This window comes from Anser cygnoides, chromosome 12 (assembly GCF_040182565.1).
Source record: "Anser cygnoides isolate HZ-2024a breed goose chromosome 12, Taihu_goose_T2T_genome, whole genome shotgun sequence".
Lineage (NCBI taxonomy): Eukaryota > Metazoa > Chordata > Aves > Anseriformes > Anatidae > Anser > Anser cygnoides.
The window spans coordinates 19259584-19282251 of record NC_089884.1 but is presented as its reverse complement, the minus strand read 5'-3'; the positions used below and the strand labels follow the sequence as shown (position 1 = coordinate 19282251).

The window sequence follows — 22668 nt, the reverse complement described above, 5'->3', positions numbered from 1 at the left end:
CTGTGAAAAGTATGCTTCACAACCTATTTCTTAAAATCTAAACTGAAAGTCATAAGGCAAACAAATGCAAAATCTGAGGAAATTCCACAAAACAGTAAGAACAGTAGAGTATATGATACTATAACCGCATCCTAACAGCAAAAGAATACAAACAGGATGACATGGAATTTTTCTGAGGTATTTTACTGGACTAAATTTCTATCTTTGCAAATGTTGTATTTAATTAATGAATCTTTTCCTCCCTTTACTTCAGATGGATTATCCATGCTATGAAGTATGAATTGAAATTCCGTGCTGGAGATATGCCAGCCAAGGACCTGTACCAGATGTCCCCTAGTGAAGTGAAGCAGCTTTTGCTGGATATTCTTCAACCACAGCAGCAGGGGAGGTAATGAGATGTGTGGAGTTTGTGTCACCTGTTCTCATTCCTAATAGACTGTTCAAGTAACTTGCATTTCTGAAATACTTTGTATACATCTTAAATCAGCAGGTATCTGCAATCAGTAGTAACACTTATTTAAGGAGAGGTAGCAAAGGTGCACTTTTTCATTCTTTCAGCTGTGTCCAAGTTTTACAGTTGTTTCTTTTGTAGCGCAGCTTCATTTTTCACCTTTATCCTAGTGGAAGCCTTAATTTATAGTAATAATCTATATAATTTGGCAATACTGTGAAGCATTATATTCCTCAACGTAGGGAAAGGAGTCAGAACTACTCAATACTGCCTACTTAAGTAACTAATCTTAAGGAAGACAAAATTAAGTTTGTCTGCTGTTCAGTGCCTTTTTTTCTAGCTTATATGAATTAAGAACGGATTTTCTCTAGAATACTCAAGAGAGAGCTTTGCTGCCTGAAACTAGTTAGTTTGGAGAAAAGATTATAAGTTGCCAAAAAGAGTATTCATTGTGATGCAGGCATGCATGAAAAAAAAAAAAAGTTAAAATTACAATATTTCCACTTACCTATATTGAAAAGACTGACGTTAAAAGTCCTCCCATAGGTTTTACTTCTAGTTAAATTAGATTAAACTTTGGCACATAATACTGCTGATAATTTTTCTAGTCCTTCACTGAATGGATGATGGCAACTACAACCTTTGCTCACATCATAGTACTTTGTTCCTGCTCAATTCAAAATCCACTCTATTTTTTAAAACCACTCTATTTTTTAGATCTATAGTCTTTAATGCTTGGGAAACAAACTCCTTAATGTGGTGTCTGCTCCCTCTTATTTAATTTGTATGATGTAGACTCTCTCTACAGTCCATTATACTATATATTCTGTATTTTCTCCCATGCTTTTCAGTGTCTCTGTTGCAGTTAATACTAGCTTTCTAGTTGCTGTCTCATGTTGATGTTAACATTATTTCTCTCAAAACCTTAACAAAAGTGTTAACTTGCTTGTAATCAGAGCTCTGCTTCAAAAGGGAGCTGTCAGTACTCTTACCTTATGAAAAGAGATCCTCTACTAAAAATTTTCAAACTAACTGCGGACAATAACATTTGGGAAAACTTTTCTGTTAAGTATGTGCAGTACTGCTACACAAGACTAATCCTGTACTTTGAAACCACCATTACCAATCATATTGATGGCTGCCAGTTCTTAAAATTCTGTTGCTGGTCTTTCAGACATTTTTGGCCCAAGCTAATCTACCTTTAGCAATTGTGCTGAAATGCATTTTTCTAACGTGGTATTTGAAGTAGAATGGTAGCTGTTTCTAATCCACCACCTACCACGTTTTATATTTTATGGATGTAGAATTTCTTTGAGCTATATTTATATAATGAATTGTTTTGCCTACTTGGTATGAGGAAAGAAATCTTACTATTATAGTTAATATAGTGGATTTTTTTTCCCTGAGTTTGCCTGTCATGGGAACCAAACAAATTTTGTTGCTAAATACACAGTGGCTTCTGTTTTATGCATGTTTTAGTCTTCTGTGACTTAATTGACAGACACGATGAATTCAGCCTATTACCTTTACTGTACTGCAGTGGATAGACTTCGTAGTTTTTTTGTGTGTGTTTTTTTTTTTTCCCTCCAGGTACATAAAGCACAAACACACACATAAGAATAACGTTCTAACTACTACTTTCTGAGCATCTTGATTTTATTCTCTTCAGAGTCTAACATCCCAGGCACAATGTGTACTTCATATGCATCATTAATAGGTGTTTGCTATCACTGCTAACCTTACTGGCTTACACCACAGAACACGAGACTTGGTTCTGAGTTGGAAACAAAAAGCTGTTTCAAATTATCAATTTCCTTTGTCCACAGAGGCTGGCTTAACAGACGACAAATAGATGGTTCTCTGAATCGAACTCCTGCTGGATTCTATGACAGGGTGTGGCAGATCTTGGAGAGAACTCCTAATGGTTTAATAGTAGCAGGGAAATTTTTACCACAGGTAAAACATGCACAGGTGCTCAATTATTTCTGCTCCACATTAGCAATAATACCATTCACCATTAATAGTAATATTTATTGTATGCCATAATATATTACTTCAGGATAATTTGTTCCTTTTCTGATATACATATATTTTTTGAATCATACTTACTTTTTGGTTCTGAGTAAAGTACAATTAGAATAGAATGGAAGTCATTTACTTCTATTAAAACATTCTTGTAGGACTATAAGACTAAAACGCCCTTTCCAAGTCATGGAGTCCAAAGCTGTGCTGTCACGGGCTCTGAAATCTGCTTCCTATTTGATGCTGCAGTGGTCGTATTTTTTAGTTGTGTACTATTTATTCAGCAAGCACGCAGGCTGTATTGGGGTGGGGAGTGACTTAATGCAAACGATCTTTTCACTGTAAAAGTATTATTCGTTTTTCAGCAACCAACTTTATCGGATATGACGATGTACGAAATGAATTTTTCCCTCCTAGTTGAAGATATGCTGCAAAATATTGACCAGCCAGAATACAGGCAAATTATTGTAGAGGTATGTGGCCTACAATGGAAGAAATTTCATAGTGTGCATGTTACTGCTTAAAATAAATAAATAAAATTTGTAGAAATATAATTTTAAATACAAACACTTGCTTCAGTGCTTTCTCCATGCATTTTGTGTGATTAAACTGGTTACTGTTAGCATGCTCAGAATATACTAAGTTTTCGATGTTTTCCTTCTTTAGCAAATAAGTAAATACTAATCAGCGTGCCAATACACTTATGAAGACTAATTAATTCATAAGCCTGTGCCTTTTCTTAGTGATTTTCCAAGTCTCAGGAAAAATTTGCTCTAAAACATCAGTTTGCCCTCCAATAGCTTCTTCTTTCCCATTTTGCTGAGGCTTTCTAGTAAGTTGCTTTGTGTTACTGACTCAACTAACTTTCAGTTTCCTAGGGTTTTAAAAAAAGAGACTTCTATAAACTCCTTCCCCCACCAGTGCAGCTAATAATGGATACTTTTAGAACAGATCAAGAGCATATGTACCTTTGGTAACTGACATCTGTGCTGTCAGCAGTGTTCATTGTTAGTTCCCAAGTATGTGTCCCTGATGCCTGCGAGTTTTTTTCCCGCACTAAAATTAATTCAAATCCATCTCAATTCTGGCTAACAGCTAATGGTCATGCTGCTTGCTGGAACATCCCCAATTTTTGCTAAAAGAAAACACAGTTATCAAAAACAAAGATGACCAATATAGATTCTACTGCCTACTTCTATAGGTCACTCATCATATTTGTCTTCCTATTTTAAATCTTTCAGACATAAGAAATGTAAATTTTCTTGAACCAACATTTTTTGTCTCTTGGCTTTGTTGTTTACGAACTTTGCCATAGTGCAATTATCCCATGTGCATACATCAAAACATCAACAGCTGAGGTTCACTGTTTGCTGCTTTTCACTCTCTTCATTGTCTGAGCACCACTGTTTGTGCAGCCTCTCACTTAACTGAATAAACTGGAAAATAACTTCCTGACTCCCAAAGTGAGATGTTAATGTCAGTCTTTTCTGCAGTGTCCTTAACTAGGTAGTCACCAGAAATTGTAACTTTTCATGAAGGTCAGCTTTTTTTAGTGACTCTTTCATAAAAGTCACAGTTCTTTTATCCGCACACTATTACCTATGCCACTATTAAATTGCTTCCTGCTTGGAACAAGCATATGCAATTATTTACAATGCTTTTTATGTAACCTGAATTTTAACAAATTAAAGTCCTACCGTCGTCGTCTTCTGCCTTCTAGTTGTTGATGGTCATATCTGTTATTTTGGAGAGAAATCCAGAGTTAGAGTTCCAGGACAAAGTAGACTTGGACAAAGTGGTGCAAGAAGCATTTCGTGACTTTCAGAACGATCACAGCAGGTCAAAGGGAGCTGAGAAACAAGTGAGTAAAATACTGCTGTCTTACAGCATTTACTGTTCTTGTTGAAGTTTACTATATTGTTAATATTGTGCAGTGAAAAGATAAAAAGCAAATTGCTAAGGAGTTCAGAGTAGAACACAAATACAAATGAATATACCCAAATGCTGCATAAGTCTGCCAAAAGCCTATAAGCAGAGGTAAAAGAAGCACTTAGTTTATTTGTTGAATTGTGAATTCAAAGCAATAGAGTAAGGACACTCACAGTGTTAGCCACCTCTGAAACGGATAAAGCTGAAATGCTTAGGATGTTCATTAAAAGGGTAAAGAGGTAATTGCAGCACAGAACTAGAATAGTTTTCTAGTTTAGAATACCAGAAATTTGTAAGGAAGCAAAACCTAATGCTCAGCAAGTATGAATTTAGGATCTTAGTTACTAAGATACTAAGAAAAACTTATGAACCAAAGAACTCATTGACAATATTAATGTAAGAATTTTAAAGGCAAAACTGCTCTTAGTTACTGATTTTTCCACTATGGTTGCATTCACAACCTAGCAAGCTTTTAATCTTTAAGGCTTAAAAACCAAATAAACGAAACTTGATCAAGTAGTTTTTAAGATTTACTTCAGTAGGATTTCAGGTTTTATGCTTTAAAGGCCTCTAAGCAGTCTCCCCTACAAGTTTTGGTGCCTCAAAGCTCGGTAATTCTGTAATAAAGCCAGGTTCACTTGACTGGGTGAAGAAAGAAATGAGTCAAGCAGTAGGACAAGTCCCTCTGCTACTGAGGATGGTCTTACTCACTCAGTCTGGCACTGTACTGTGCACAATATATTCAGAGAGATCTGTACTAGCCCTGAAAAACCTATTGGTTCATAACACATATGCAAAAGCACTGCCTGTTGTTGAGTTTAGCTATTTAGAGATGAGGAAGAATGTGGTCCTCAAGTATTTTTTCAGAAGTTTTAAGGTTCACTTTCTTGTAACTACTTTTGTGTAATGAGACTTGAAAGAAATCCACAGTTAGCCTTAGCAACACATCACCTTGCACAATACCTTTGTTTTTAAAAGGACATAATTTTCTTTAAATTATGTTTCTTTTGGCCTCATCATTTTGGAAGGGTAATGATTCTGTGGTTGCAGCCATAGCAAAACCAGACATATCATCCACACAAATGGCTATTAAGTGCCAGCTCTGCACGCTATCTTGTTATATGCTACCAATTACAGTGACAGGCTGGAAATCCCTACGGCTGTAAACTGAAAGAAAAATCCCGTGCAAAAAATGATTTGCACTGGCTTAGCTTCCATTTAAGTGATGGATTTTCTTTTTTTACTAAACCCAGATCTGGTTAGAATGATGCCTTTCGTCTGTTAAAGAGAAATCCCAATTTAGAGTTGTGATTAGTATGTTTAAAGAGTTGGAATTTCCAACAACAACATACATGAAAATTTTCTGGAACCTTAGTGTCCTTTATTCCCAAGTGTATGCCCAGTGGAAGTTAACTGTAGCCTATCTGATGATATTCTGTCTCAGGTTTTCCTAACAAATACTGCTAAAATAACTCATAATTTGTCTAAAGGTGTTCTTCCATTCAACTCATTTGCATATATTTTGATTTTTTTCCCTTAGAACATGTAATTAGTATTAAGTGATTACTCCAGTAACTTCCAACACACCCTAAAACTACAGAAGTCTCATAGTTTCATCATGCAATCTCTACCTTTGATTTAATAATACAATTGGAAAGTAATCTATTTCCTGAACTGAAGAGTTGAACCTCTATTATAACAGCCAATATATAATTGGAGAAAAAGCAGCTGTTTTAACATCATTAACTGAGCAAAACAGGTGTTCAGTGAAGAAAACCTATTTGCTGATCTTATCTGATTAACAAAATGAGCTCATATGCTACCTGTGGTTTACTTCTTCCATTTTTATTTTTAATAAATCTTCAGTCAGTATTTCTGCATGTGCACGCACAGACCTGGATCACAATCATATTGTGGTAGCACAGTAAGTTACCACACAGTAGTCATTTATCTGCGTGTTTTAAGATAGCAATTGTTCTCTGTCACCTATTACAATTGAAAAATATGGAGAAGGTAGCACTGGAAAATTCAGAAAGGATATAAATACAATATGTTTTATTAACATTTTCCACATGTTCAGAGAGTACATGTAGAAAATATCTGAAAATTGAGCAGAATTATACTATAGCTTTACAGTTTGAAAAATACATTTGCATTTCTAACATATCCACAATGTTTCTCCTGTTCAGTTGAGTTTGTCTGCCTTTCATAATCAACACTTAACCGAAACATCTTCTCTCTCTCCTGCAGGATGACATGACTGCATTCTACAACACTTACCCAGTCGGAAAAAAGGGAACATGCAGCTACTTGAGTAAGGCTGTGATCACCTTATTGCTAGAAGGGGAAGTGAAATCAAGCAATGATGATCCTTGTACTGTTAGCTAAAGCTTCAAATACAGCATAGGAGTTGCTGCTTTATTTAGGGTTCTATGTATTTTGCATGCACATATTAAAATACTGTTTTGAAGAGTAACCCTGGCTAGTAATACAAATACATGTACCATCCTTTGCTAAAAAAAGTGCCATTAAAGACACGAAGTGCACCTTAATTTTCCTGTCTCAACTATGCAGCATGATACCGAAAGCACATGAAGTTAGTCCTGTGATATCTTAATTAAGTAGAATGGTATTGTACCTTTGATATTAAATTTATGCATTTACCATAACTGGTATCTTAGAGAAATACAGTGTAAGATTCTGTCCTTATACCTCTTATTTATTTATAATTACAAACAAGTTTATTGTAAATTCTAAATTAAATTCAGAAAATACTATAGTTAACTAATGCACACCAAACTGTGGAAATATGAAACCTAGATCTTATTTTATTTTTGATTGTGCACACAAAATAGAAGCAAGTAAAATAATTAAGAAGTTGTTATTCTTGGAAAAAAAAATCAGTTCAATTAACAGCAGGCATTTAGTTGTTTGGGTTTTAATTTACCACTTGATATACAGGTTTCATTGCAAGAGAATGGCTTTTTTTAAGCTCTAGCAATAAATATCACTGTAGTTTCCCAGTTTAAGTATCTGTATAAAGGGAAACACATGATAACAACATAAATAGTTTTTATTAAAAAAAAGGAAAGCAAACTGTATTTAAAATTAGTATCAATGAAGAAAAAGCTGTGTATTAAATGAGCTATTAACGCATGAAAGAATTCAAGATAAATTTGTCTCCCAAATGTGTGAAAACACTGTATGCTAAATGCTTTATTTTGTTAAAAGTAATAAAAATCAAATGCTTTAAAAAAAACTTTCAATAAAAATACTTTTAGAGTTATACACAGACTCATTGAGTTTAGTGGCAGCCTTTTAATGCGCTACTGGGTGAACCCACTTCTAAAGCTTTAGAACTGGTCCAAAAACATTTTGATAATGGAATTTACAGACCAGCTACAACTCAACTGTCAATAAATTGTTGCCATTTTGATATTAAAGGCAAGTAAATTCAAGTCATAGGGCAAAACTAATGTCAGAAGTGATGGAGTGAAGCTTGGTACGAGAGGAGTACTGAGAAAGGCAGTGGTTAGTACTTCCCTGATTTGCAGAACTTCCCTAGCAATCACAGAATCAATCCTTCTTAAAACAAAATGGTAGCAGAATTTGTTTTTGAAGGAGGACAGTAAGCCATTTAGAAATATCTTGCCCAGGGATGCAGAGAATTAGAAAGGTCAGAAAAGCTAATTTTGGGTTAATAGTCAGGATAGTGGTCCTACCACTCATCCTTGCATTTAACATTCAGTGGAGGGTGGTTCTTGGGAATAAAGGCTAACACAGTTACTGATTTCTGGATACATTGAGTGTTAGTACATTTAATATTGTCTAAGGGACTGTAGAATTGCTCTAACTGCAGCAAGAAGGTAACAATTAAACAGCAGAATCAGTTGGTAGCATTGCAAAAAAAATGAAGCTACTAGTTTAAACAACAACTCAACTTATCCTCTCTTTTTTTTTTTTTTTTTTTTTTAAGTTTAGTACTGCCTTAAGAATTACCAAGTACAGCAAATCTACCTGCTGGGGTTTGTTAATTTTTATATTGCTTGCAAAGCTACAACTAGCTATGGAGCAGTGATTACATAGGTAGTAAGCATGTGTCTTCCTAGTGTTTTTAAAAATACTCTAAAATTGATACATCTCTTGCAATACAAATACAGAACATAACACAGAGTCACCTAAAGGACTACAGTCATGTCAGGTGGAAATCAGCCACAGCTCTTTATTATGAAGATGCTCTTCATTATCTTCATTTCTATTTTTCTTTAGGTGACCATAATGTAAAAGGCATATTTCTTAATAGTACATAATCAAAGAAAATGGAGAATGATGCAGCTTACCTAACAAGATAAAGGCGGTTTCCTTAGCAGGCCCGGCCTATTCTTCCCACCGCAGCTTATTGACCCTTAGACCAAGTGTAGTGCTGTTTGAGAAGCTTTTTCCTTCATTTATGAGAACAAATAGGAAACAAGTTGTTTAGCAACCTACTTTTTGTTCCCTTCCCTCCCCTTTTGTTTCTCCTTTTGTAATGTCTATGTTGCGTTAAACTATTTAACACAACATATGTCCATGTTGTGTTAAAATATTTTATACGGATGAAAGAACGAAAAGTGTATTTCTGCAAACTCCCCAAAGCCTGGCTGCTTAACCAGCACTGTGGATTGTTTGTAATACTCTTTGAGAGAGGTGACTCTTAGCAAATGACAGGCAGACGATACACATGCCTATGTACTCTCTCACATTCCTACCTGTTCTAGTCTCCCACTTAAACCATCCACTTTTTTCCTTTTTTTTTTTTTTAATACAGCACTTAAATTGTGCTGGTTTTTTGTTTTGTTTTTTTTTAATACGTTCACCTAAGCAAACCACATTTTCCTCTGCTATTAGCAGTAGTGGAAATACCACCTTGCAGTGGCAACTCCTGATGTAATAAACATAACACCCCATTCCCCACTCCCAAACTCACTTTGAATTTTGCCCAAACCATCATCTTCACATTGGATTACTGTGACACTTAGTAGGTGTCATGTTCACAGTATATCAGACGTTTCAACCTGCTCCATTCGTCGAGAGAATTCAGACGGTAAGAAGTTGATGCAATTCAAAATCTATTCTCTTGACATTTTTTGCTGTTAGCTTGTTGCTTTCTTCTGTATGAATTTTCCATCTTGTTTTGCCTGCTATCAGTTTGTGCAAATGGCACAGAACTTCTCCTTTATATTTAAAAGAAACAGACAACCAGACTATTAATAAAATCAATCTCTGAGAAATTCTCTTCATTACTTTCTAATCCACCACAGCAGAAAATGTAGCAAGAGATCCTTGATTTGAACAGGCTGTTGTAGGAACAGTTCTGAATGTGATGCTATAAAAACAATGGCAGCTGGGGGATTTTTCTTAATCAAGATCTGTCAGCATGCAGCGTATTTGATAACACCAAGCTTCGTATCCATATGATAATACCATTAGATAGCTACCATTCCACTCTTGTTATTTAGATCTTAAATACTTCTGTTTTCACTGCTATTTAAAATATTTTCTTGAGCATTACACATGGATTTCATGACATGAAAACTCCTCAAGGAATCATCAGGATTCATGATCACTGTCATAAAATAATATTTACACACCTCCTACAGTTTTCAAAAGTTTACCTACTTGACCAAAAGTATTTTTGAGACTTAAAATTCCTAATCATTCCGTAAAAATGCTTTTCAGCTACATGAGAGCAGAGAACAAGTCTTGATCTTTATCGGGAAAAAAAAAGGTTAATTTGAAGTACCAATACATCAACTTTTATTCTAGATCACCATTCTGATGTCTTTCTGCCATCCTTACTTTTTCTTCTCTGATAGCAAAAAACTCAGAGTTCAAGTCCTGATTCAAAACCCTGCAAAGCCTGACCAGCAATGATTACAACTGGGTCTCAAGTTTGTAAGAGGAAAAAAAAATAATGAAAGTGGGAGTGGTGGAGCAGTCAGATGCCTAAAATATAAATTAAGAAAATACAGAGGTGCAATTAACTCCACTGAAGCCTGTAAATCTATCTCATCCCAAAATCGAACAAGAAAATGACTTGATTGGATTTTTAGATAATTATGATCCAAAAAATCCCTGCTAAACACATCACACTTTCTCCAAAAGTGTGACAATCTTTTGAACTACACCCGAACAAATTAAGTCTTGAAGCATGAGAAAAGAAAAATTATAAGCAAAAAAAAAAGACAGTCTATGCTTTGCCATAAACACAGAAAATAAATATTGTGAAACACTGCTGAGAGTTCAGAGGAAACGTGCTGGATTACATACACCATTCTTTCCTACTTCTACTCCTTTCTTATTGAAATGTAGGAGAAGTCATGGGCTGTGTGCTTGAATATGGGGAGAAGGCAGGAGTGAAGCACAGCTGGGGTCTGAATTAGAGAGAAAAGGTATTTTCTCTTGGCTTAGTGGGCTTTTTTGTTTGGTTGGTTTTGTGGGACTAGAATAAGGAAGTTGTATTCCATTATGTAGCACTGTAATATTAGGAACTAAAAATGTCAGACAGGTATTTTTTCCACCTGGGCAAGTTTTTCATTTTGGGTATTAGCAACACTTGGAAGAAAAACAAATGTAGAAACAGCAGGTATAATGAAGATAAAAAATCTACTTGTAGTGAGTCTTACCTGAACCCGAAACATCCTCCTGAAAGGTTTGCAAGAGTTCCTTACAAAAACATTTTGTAAAAGCGCGCATTTCACACAAGGGAAGGGGGAGAGGAAAAAAACCCAGCTTACCCTGTCATCAGCCATGGGATCAGCACATGGGATAATTTTTGACCTGATCTGAAAATAAGTTGCACTTAAATCTCTTATTCATAACACAACAAAACTTGAAGGTGAAAGAGGTGCTGTGTAGAATAAATGTTTCCTGATAGTACCAAACAGCAAAGTCTGAGCTAACCTGAACCTGATCTGTATAAGTAAGTGGCATGAACCTTAAACAGTCCTTTCATAGTGCCACTAGCTAAAATTTTTAGCACAGAAGTTGAGGCCAAGCACAGGGGGGGAAAACGTGACATGACATACATGAAAAATGAATAAAATACGTTGCAATCATTTCTTACTCAACTTTTGCATTAGTTAAGCATTCAAATGAAAGGAGGCTTGGAGACTCTATGCATAACACCAGAAAATCTGCTCAGATTGCAAGAAATCACTCAGGTGCATGTGGATATAGGAAGATATCCACTTGTATATCACTCCATGGAGGTAGTAAATATATAACTTACAGAAAACAATTGTTGGTTAAAAGAAACAAAACAAAACAACAACAAAAAAACACAACATACCAAACCTCTCTTTCTACATCACAGGAGAGTGATTAAACTCAGACAATGCATGTGTGTCCCCCCATGGCTTATGTTCCAGAAACTAAAATGCCCACTCTAATTCCAATATGAACAGGAATAGGAGGAATACAGAACTGTCTTTTGACTTCATTGCCTAAGATCGATGCAAGAAGCTGAAGTTCCTGCTTTGCTTATGGAAGGCTACTATATTACAAAGTGATATCTGCAACAGGGTTGTCAGTTAGCCATGCCTGTAGAATCTGAAATTACCGATTTTGCTTGTGTATGAGTCATTAGGCTGCACTTCAGATTCTCATAGGAGATGACTAATCTAACTCATAGGCAAACAAACCCAACAATTTTCTCTGATCCAGTGGTAGACAGTATGTATTTAGTAAGGTATGTTACACAGCTGAGCTTCTATTTCCTGAAGATAAATCATGCTGCAAAGTTTATAAAGGAAACGTAAGCAACATGCTTAGAGAAAATTTTAGAACATTCGCTCTACTTACAGTGTTTACATGCTTCTACTCCATAACCTACGGTAAGAAAATAGAAAAAATATTAGCAGATTCACATATACTTGGAAGGTATCTAATGTTGCTGGCTAGGACTTAATAATATGCATGTAAGAAGAAACAAAACTGTCTTTAAATGACACACAAAAAAAGGAATAGTATTAAGGTTCATAAGGTCTTCAAGTAATGCCTCCAGATTGTTGGCACCTAGCTAACGAAATCCAAAATTATTTCGTTTGTGAACAAATGTCGTTCACTATTAAGTTGTTTTATTCTCAAGTGCTAGGAACTTCAAGGGTTTAAAAATAAGTGAAATGATTGATTAATTGATGCATTTTAGTCTTACTTTTGGTGATTTTTACCCTGTATTTTAGTTTTATTGCCTGAATATCGAAACATCAACATTGGAAAATTCAACAAGCTCTTAGTTCTGTAATTCCACCTGCCTGTGTTCTTCAAGAGTATTTATTTTATTCTTTTTACCTGGAAATTTTCATGGAAAAGTATAATTATCACACTGCTACTCACTCTTTTTTATGGTTATCATGTATCTTTAGAGGGCTTAAAATAGCACTCATTCTCCTTGTGTTTGCACTATACAAAATGCCATCCTCTTTCTCAAAGAATTTATCTGAGTGTAACACAGGAGAAAACAGACAGACAGAGTGAACTGGGGAAAGGAACACAAGAAAGGCATGTTGTGGTGTCGGTGAGTGTGACTGCTGTAATCCCTGCAAGCAGCAGGCAAAGGAAAATCTACTTTAAAAATTGCTTCCTGGCCTCCTTACTATTTCAGAGCACACCTAGAAGATATGATGGTAAAAATATCAATGAGCAGTTTCACATCGTGATCATTTGTGCTCCCACCACCGATTAGGGGAGCAACAGCATAACTACACAGGAGGTCTTTGGCCAACAAAGTCCTAAATTGGTAGCAGTATCTCAAACATAACATAAAAGTCTCCTAATGTTAGGGCCTAGAAGATAACACAGATCTGTCTTATCCTAATATTATTATGACAAATGACCAGTGTGCTTCTGAGACCAAATGGCCTTTTATCTACAGAGTCCTTTGTTCTTTTTTTTAAGCTTACTAATTTTTATATATAAAAAAATAAAAAATATAAAAAAATCAGGCTTGTTCCTGTTCCTTTCGCTATCAGTACTAAAACTCCTGCTGAAATCAATTACAGCAGGGTACAAGTTCTGTGAGATTTATTCAGATTCCCAGAGCTATATCCAAGAATAACATTAAACTTAACCAATCTAATGAAAGCTATACTAAACATCAGTAATGAAGATGCACACTGGGCAGACAGAAAGAAGGTTTCCTGGCAAAGAGTGAATCACAGAACAACTGTCTCTGTGTGTTCCAGAGACAGACAAAATAGGGGATTTACTAATACTAGTGATTTTCATTTCAACTGTCTTATCACAAAACCAATGGAACTAGAGCTGCTATAAAACTCTTCTAAAAATCAACAGGTTTCAAGAGAATGAGACAAATCTACAGTTCTACCTGTGAATGCTTTACAATAAACGTTTGAGTCTAGGTCCATAAATTCTTGATCTCAGCATCACATGGTCATTCAAGAAGATGAATTACACATTGTTTGTTTATGAAGTGTTAAAAACACAAAACAAATAGCTGTTGAAGCTTGTATCTTAGCTCAGCTCTCCTTGTAAAATGTCAAATACTCAGCAGAAAGTTTAAATTAGAGATATAGTTGACACGTGAAAGTACTGAAGTACCTAAGACTATTCCCAAGAGAAGTACCCATCTTAATTGCTTCTATGGTGCCTTTTTTTAAAATAAAAATCAGTAGATCACAGAGTATTGATATGCAATTAGAGATACATGTCTCTAAGTAGCCTAAACTATGTAATTTCATATTTATTTTTATTTATTTTTAATTTTCTGATGTTCATTTGTTTGCCTATTGTTCTACTCCAGATCTGCTTTGGCTGACAGTACTCATTCCCCCAGCACTGACAGTACGACTGATATTTCTGCTTGTCCCTGCACTCCACAGTTACTTTAGAATACATGCACTAGCCATTTCTTCATCAGTAATAAATGAAATAAATGATCAGAAACAGGGCTAACAGAAATCAAAATTAGTAGTAAATATGTTATTTTTGCATTTTTGATGACTTTCTTGGAAGGGAAGGGAAGTACTAAATGATCCAAAGAATCTTCTACTTAACTAGTATTGAAATCCATTTTGAATTACACGTGCCTCCTGCATGTGAACAATCAGAATATTTCTAGGAATACTTCCAATGTCACTTTCCAGGAGTTTCACATGTCACATGAGCCCAATGCCATTCATTTGAATCATTCAACTTTTATGGCTTGTATAGGAGTCAACTCAAGTGACAGAGGAACAGACAGTATTTTCAAGGAACCAACTTTGGTATTTTTCCATGTTCTCCTGTAAGCAAGTTTGCTTTGCAGCAAAATTTCAGTTGAGTATTTTCAGAGTTTACAGGTATTTTACATCAATTAATTTATTTTTTCATGATACAGGAAAACAGAAGCAGCTACCATAATGATGGTCAAGACTGACTACTAGAAGGAAGTGTTCTAGAGCAATTGAATAGCACACTATTTAAATCAAACGAGCATCTATTAACATAAGTTGTATACAATTTACAATGTGGTGTTACTGCTGCTTAGCCAAATTCCCTAGGATTTGGATAAGAATTTCAACTTACCTTATTAACTGATTTTTAAATAGTCAGATATTCTTAAAATATGAAACTATTTTTTTTTTTTACAGTGTAGAGGGGAAAAAATAAGTTTAGAGGCGAACAAGATCTAAGCAACAGCATCTTTATCTCACAAAGCAAATGCTAATACCTAGAACCATTCAAAATATTTTAAAACTATACTCAGGTAGAAGTTTGGCTCTGTAAAATGGTTAACATGGGAATGCAAAATCTATCTTTACCTAGATTTAACACAGTCATTCCTAGATGAGAACATTTTTACATTTTTGCTGAAGTTTTCTGACTTTGTTTCTCATTAAGTGAGGAATGAGTAAACACAAAGAGAGAGCATAAGGATCTTGGTACAAATAAGTATAAACTCATAAATATCTATAGCATGTACAATAATCAATGACTACTAATGCTGTTAGCTGAAGAATTTTTTTGATATCATACAGAAGCGCAGATGTATTAAAAAACGTTTCACATGTAAATGTTTACTCACAAACAAAATCAGCTCAACACAACACACAGAATTCCCACTTCAAATACTCAGGTGTTTAAATTAAGTGGTGTCATTGCATTACAAGTTAGAAAAAAATCATTTATTTAGAAGGCTGTAATCTCCCTTGCTTCTCAGGTATCTCTACTGAATTTTTAGAATGCTCAAACTGTTTGATCAAATAGGTATACAATACACAAAAGTACTTTTCAAAATTTCTAATTTTACCTGTTTCAGGCATGAAAGAAGAATTTTTTTACTGTTCCATGTTTTTTGTTGCTTTCTTCCTGTGGTTCCACAATTCAGGATACCAGGTCTGTAAAACTTTGGATTAATCACCAAGAAGTTCAATACCCACCACAGTTACCACCATTAAGTTTAATTAGGATCAAGTGTAAGTATATAACTATAATTCTATTTTACGGACCAGAATACACACTATGGAGTTACCATATAATCTGCCATAAAGTGTCATAGATAGTAGTCCATATAATATCAAGGCAGCAAGCACAAAGTGAGCACACAAAAAATACACATACAAACCACACAAAACTTAAGCAAATTGGGCAACACTTACAGAATAACTTTTTGTGTCATTCATACGATTCTTCTGACCCCACATAAGAAGCTCGCAGATCACTAAACATGAAATCATTTCCATCACATCAAATGAAAACAGTATAGTTTACAGAATTAAATAGATTTGTGGGTGCATGTGTTATGTTTTAAACCTCGTAGCTACTTTGCTTTGCCTGGGTCACCAGATTCTTCTCTCCTATGTCAAGTGCTTTCACATTTCCTATCATACTGCATTTAAAAGTGCGAATGCTTTTACTGAAAGCAGAAAGCCGCCTGGAAAAAGTGAGATCCTCTTTAACAAATACAGCATGTCTTGCAACAAATTGCATTTGGTATTTAAAAACTACATTCATATTAATTCTCCATCCGTCACCCATTATTTTCACATTCTACCTTCCACAAGTCCCCTATTCCTGGCATTCTCTTTGGGAGATCGTGAGATATTGTGGATAATTACAGTCATTTTCTACACATTTACAAAAGCATTTTTTACTGCTATTTATAATGCTGTTTGGCCTCCAAACACTAATGCAAAACAAACATTAACAGCTATTAAATGGAGAAACAGGGGTATTATTTAGGACTACTTTTATGGTATTTTACTTACCATGATGTAAGTCTTCAGTCCAACCATTGCACATATTCTTCCAAAGCCAAAACACTCTTTTACAGCTCTTCTAGTAAGCGTCAGACTAGGATACTCTCGGTGATATTTACGAATGATTTCTCTTCGAGCATCCCTAAAGACTGAAGGAGAAAAACAAACAACATTTAGAGCTGATACAGAAAAATCCTAAAAAATCCCTGAAGACTGCTAAAGTAATCAAGTAAATATTCCATTCTAATTTCAAGCTATTGCATATTTTATTCAAAAGTTATCAATTGTCCGGGTCAGTTCAGAAGATAAATATGCCATGCTATAACAGCTATTATCAACAAAGCATGAATTGATCACACTTAGCAGATAGCTGAAGAGCTTTGTCAACAAGCTTTTCGGCCTCTAATGACCATTGCTAAACATCCAACAAGAGATGATCATTTCTTCAAATTCTTACAAAATTATTTGTTCAGAAGAACAATATCAGATAGAAGTACTGAAGGATAGCATGTCTATTCCATAATAAGCAATTTATGTGCAAGATATGGTTTATGTCAGCTCTTAAACCCAAATCTGACACAGCTTGGTGTAACAAAACACTTCTGAAAAAGCTTGCCTTTTTTTTTTTTTGGTTATATTTGTGTGTGTGTGTTTTTTTCCCTCTCCATATGGTTAGCAGTTTTGTTTCAATTAATCTTTTAGATGCAGTCTTCCATCCCTCAGCTGTAATGTGTACTACAGCAGCCAGGCCTACCACAGCATGTTGCAAACAGTGGTTGCACTAACTACAGGAACCTGCAAGGTGGAGATGCTCAGTTGTACAAATCTACTTAGGGTCTGTGCCATGCTTTACCTCCCTCCCCAGAGGAATTTAACATCAGTGATGGGTCCCACTGACACCTCCTCTGGGTTGTAGGCCCAAAGATTTATGACAGAATCAGAAGATATTCGTAAGCTTTTATTGTATATGTGGTCCGTGGAGATGCTACCATTAAATGGCGTTGTTTTCATGTCTAATTTTACTCCACCCATGACAGTAACATCCAAAACCACCCCCCAAAAGCGTGTACACAAATCACTGACATGATGCTGGAAAGGATAAGTTACTGTATTCACAAGAAAGCTTCAACATGAGAGCAAAACAAGTCTGATTTGGCAGTCTGATTTTTTGATCTCAGCTGGAAAGAACCTCAAGTATGGGTAGGATTTTTTCTTCTCCCCACAAGAAACAACTGACAACTACACCCTTACCACCTAGAAAAAGAAGTCACATTTCCAGCTGCAATAAATAAATAATCTCTGTCTTCAAAGTGCGGATGTCTTACATCAAACATGCAAGAGACTTCTGCTCCACAACCCCCAGAAGCAGCTCCAGTAGGTTACTATGACTCGTCAATGAGTAGGCAGACATCTGTTTAACTAGCAAGAGTCCCTCCTAATGTATTTTCTACTTAGATTTTCCATGGCACACATAAACAAACATTACTGGAATAATTATAATATTACATAGCATAGAACGACACAGCTTGTTCAGAGTTTTTTGAACATTCAAATACATTATTGTGAGATCTGCTCAAGACTTTTTTTTTTTTTGAGAAAATTGTACTTACATTAAAAAAATGATAGCAAGAGGTATCAGAACATGAAAACATGTAATAGTATTTGTGTGGGAACAAAAATGTTGTTTTTGCTTAGAGTTACATTGTTTAAAGGGAAGGAATGTAGTATTGAAATATGCTTGCAGTGGTAAGAAAGCTTAGCGGAGGACCTTGTAAAATGCAGACAACCAGATTCCTTAGAGCAATTAGGCAAAAATCACCGTGTCAGGTCAGATAAGTGAAGAAACATTACCACTTCAAAGAGTAAAAAAGTCAAAAGAAATTGGAAAGATAACAGGCCAGCAACTGAAGGCCATGTATTGTCTGTGAAGCATCGGATAGGTTGTGAACCTGGATTTCCCAGTCAATAGGGAAACAGGGGAGGGTCCCAGCCGTCGAGAAATGAAGTATATAAACCGTACTGTGTGGCTGGTAGGCACGCTCCTGCTTGTGGGACGCCCGCCATTGCAATTGTGAATAAAAATGCTGCTTCGCTGAGATCCTCGCCTGAGCCTATGTTATTGGCTACGGAATGTTTCTCACATTTGGATTTCATTTGTCTTTGAAACTGGTTTCTGAACCCCTGTTCTTATTCAGACTGTCATTTTGACCTTCCTGTCTTTTGATGGTGTTGGGCAAGACCAAGAGAGAAAGCTCATGCACTCTTGTAAAATTAAGCTTTCTTCACAGAGCAGGTTTTCAGATCCAGTCCTGTCAGCCTTTATATCAATTCCGTGACTTCACATGAGCTTTGGGTCAAGCGTCAAGTGGCAAAATGAATTTACTGCTTATGGAGACATTTTTTCTTTCTTATCACTATCTGGTCCCCAGTACTGGAATATTCCTTACCTTCGATCAGATTAAAAGTATACTTGTAAGAACTCATTTTGTATCTTCAAGCCTTTTTGTCAATCATCCCATCGCAGCTAAAAAAAATATCTGATTACAATTTCAAGTCCTGTATTGGAGTTGACCCTCTCATTTGCTTTAAATGCTTTTATTTCAGAACACTTTACTTGTCATGAAAAATACCTTGTACATTACTGAATATAAATAATAAGGGTTAAGAGACAGCTGGAAATTAAGTGCTATGTGGTCAATTGACACATCCGAAGTGCACCATCACTACCCTAACTACTGTGCAATTTGCATATAGAATGAATAAGCCTGAAAAGACAACAGCAGTTTATAAATTTAATGTAATCTGCCTGAAAATGAGGAAAGCATAGGTAAATATTTGTATGTGGGATGTCAGTTGTCTCTTTTACTCTATCATTACACACTGTTGTTTAGTTTGTATCTAAATGACCTGCTATACTGGAATCCAGTTCTGTACAAAGCCTCAATAATAGAAATTATGTCTTCAAAAATATTTTACAGTTCCATTTATGCAAGGATGCAACACGTTAGTATGGCACATGAGAGATGAGATGGAAGACAAGGGCAATTAAAGAATTAGTTATCTAACTCCACTATTCTACAGATAGCGGTAGTTCTTCCTTTCAAATTATTTTAAGTTTTTTATTGTTCTCTTTGCTTTGAAATAAAATCAGCTATGCCTGAACTGACAGCTATACAACCACTGCGTGGTTGGTGGCAATGTCAAGAGACTGAAAGGAAGCCTCAAACCATTTAGATTGAATTCACTCAAAAAGAGACCAACAGTCACCTGATCTGCATTCCTGCATGCACTTTATCTGATTTTTAAATATTTTCAAACACCAGCTTTCAAATTTCAAACGTATCATTTTTTCATGCAAATACTTAGGTCAAACATCAAAACATTTGGCTTCTTACAGGGACAGGCATAGACAAAATCTAAATGTCTCACTCTCAGATTAGTGGCAACCCTGTTAGATGGCCCAACTAATTCTTACCTGGGTTGGCACAAGCCTTTGTCTAGTCCACTCTAAAAACTGTATCTATATTCAAATGCATTTTTTCCCCACCAAATCTTTACAACATGGCATTACAGACAAAAAATCCCATACAGTCATGGACTCCACTTCCTCACTGATACCATTTTTACACTAACTACTGCACCTTCATTTTGTGCATTTGCATTGCAAAGAGTATCTTGGGATAGGCTGACGGATGCAAGAGACGAAGCTAGATTTAATTAAGACTACTCATGAATAAAACCATGCCTGTATTAGTGGGACTGAGGCCTTCATAAAAGTTTTGCTGAAAGAACAGCCCTTTAATGTAGAAGGCCACTCCTGACTGCTAACGACAATGTCTTACATATTGCCATTTAAAAAAAAAAAAACAAAAAACAAACACTAAAAAACAAAAAACTGGCATGAAGTTATGATCAATATGTGAGCTTTACTACATTACTAAACTAGTTTTATTAAAAACGTGCACTGCCACACTGTCAGCAAGTGAGAATACTCTGTACAGGATTTTCAAATACACTCAGTTGAACTGCTTGATGCTGTTCTATGTTATACCAATTTCCATCAGCATCTGTGTGAATAATGGGGAACAATTCCCCAAGCGTTACTCAAATTCCTTTCTTGGGGTTGCTACTGAATTCTGTGACCATACACAAGCCAGTACACTCTGTACCTTGTGCCATCCAGCTGTTAAAAGGGTTATAAAATTATCTGTTTGAGGCTGTTGGCTTAACCGTGGAGGTTGTTAAAGGACATTCTACAGGAGTTGAGAAACACAAAATTTTTGAACCACAAAAATTTTTGCAACCACAAAATAAATTTATGATGAAACTAGCCATTTTTCTGGGGAAAACAAACAAACAGAGCATGTAAGTTTGCTTTTAGGACAGCTATAAAAGTTGCATCTTTGCTTGCTTCTGATGATCCCAAAACACGATACTCCAAGGCAAATTCTGAATAAAGCTAGAACATTTTATTAAACAGAAAATAATGGCTGGGAAAAGCAAACCAAACTAACAAACTAACCAACCAAAACACACAAAAAAGGAAGACCTTATGTGCTGCCTCTAGAATATGGAAGAAAACTTCCTAATTCTTCTGCCTACATGACTCATTGGAAATCCAGTGAAATACAGTGAGACAAATTATCAGAAAACACAAGAATGGCCGCAATCAGGTAACTTAAAGACAGCAGGCAGAATGAAAATGTGATAGAGGAGGTGCACTCTCGGGTAACAGAGATAAACTTTATTACAAGCTTTGTTAGCTTTTATTTGCTTTGATGTGTAGTAGGAAATCTCATTTTTAACATCTCATTATGCTTTCTGTATCATTGCATAAGCAAACCTAATGCCTTCTTTTTCTGATAAGGAAACAAGCTATATAATTCAACCTTCATCTTAAAGATGTGGGGAAACATGACTAAATGTAAGGAAGGAAGGTTTGGATTTTCCTTCCAACACAGACTATTTTCACAGAGATTAATAAGTGCTGCAAGGTTTGCCAGGAGAGATTTCTGTACTAATGTATTCTAAATTTTGTTTCAAAATGCAAACAATTTTATCTTATGGATTCAATATTATTTATTAATTGCTCTGAGAAGAGCTGTTGAGCTCCTAAGATGCTTCGTGACAGGGCTGTTAATAATTCTTTCATGACAAAATTTGTAATTCAGAAATTCCAAGCCTATATTCAGTAACCAGCCAGACCCGAGATGTTAATAAACTCTTCAAATAGAAGATGTAATATAATGTGAATCTTAAAAAATAAATTTCCTTTGTACTACGTGAAATGAATACTTATACTAGTGGATTCAGATTTTTCTGACTTTTCTCAGCTACTGGATAGGGACCCAAATTAATCACCCCTCCTTCATGTCCTACCCTGAGACACTTTGTGAGAATTCCATAAAACACTCTCTTAGCTCTCAGGCATTTACTGTGAGCGTCACATCATAAGGCTGCACATTCAGAATGTTTCTGCAGAGATCAGTCTGTTAATCTGCCCCTTAGCTTCTATTATCACTCTTTCACAGGCTGACAACAATTAGGCTGGTAGCAAGTTAATGAATATAATCCCGTTGCTTCTTTAACAATGTCAGGTCTGTCTGTTTTGTTTTTGCTTGCTTGTCTTATACCTCAAATTCCAAGCTTTTAGGGATAAGAATTATGTTTACATTTTTCAGGGCATACTAATCCATAACTAGGGCCCTGAACCCTACACGAATAAAGCATGACATATTTATCTAGTTTGGAAATAGTAGAAATCAAACTTCTTGGTGCTTTGGTGGGCAACATACACTACCCTAGAGAGCACCTGGTATACTGACTGGTAGAACCAAGTTTTAAGTGATTAGCACAGCATGCATAGGTATAAACTGACTACCTGATACTAAATTAAGAGACAAATTAGGTTTACAAGATATGTTAGATTCATGTATCACAGAAAAGTAACTACATATTGATGCAAAACAAGCTTTTTTAATTGTTGGACTAAGCCAGCAAGTGGACTAACTACAGGTGGTACAGTTC

General features: G+C 35.5%; 1 protein-coding gene and 1 long non-coding RNA gene across 8 annotated transcripts in view; one reads left to right on the top strand and one right to left on the bottom strand.

The window, feature by feature from the left end:
• PHKB (phosphorylase kinase regulatory subunit beta) overlaps positions 1-7688 on the top strand; it is a 74415-nt gene extending 66727 nt beyond the window's left edge. For all 7 annotated transcript variants that reach the window (XM_048073395.2, XM_048073390.2, XM_048073393.2 and 4 more), the window contains 5 exons: positions 254-388; positions 2278-2407; positions 2839-2946; positions 4194-4334; positions 6653-7688. In XM_048073395.2, coding sequence (XP_047929352.1) covers positions 254-388; positions 2278-2407; positions 2839-2946; positions 4194-4334; positions 6653-6790 — 652 coding nt within the window. In that variant the 3' untranslated portion in view covers positions 6791-7688. The remainder of the gene's footprint in view (positions 1-253; positions 389-2277; positions 2408-2838; positions 2947-4193; positions 4335-6652) is intronic.
• Positions 7689-11153: 3465 nt separating this feature from the next.
• The window catches only part of LOC136791780 (uncharacterized), a 28911-nt gene continuing 17396 nt past the window's right edge, over positions 11154-22668 (bottom strand). Inside the window, exons 2-5 of the long non-coding RNA XR_010834411.1 lie at positions 16651-16790; positions 15693-15780; positions 12245-12271; positions 11154-11226 (exon numbers count right to left, since the gene is read on the bottom strand). This is a non-coding gene — a long non-coding RNA (uncharacterized lncRNA). The remainder of the gene's footprint in view (positions 11227-12244; positions 12272-15692; positions 15781-16650; positions 16791-22668) is intronic.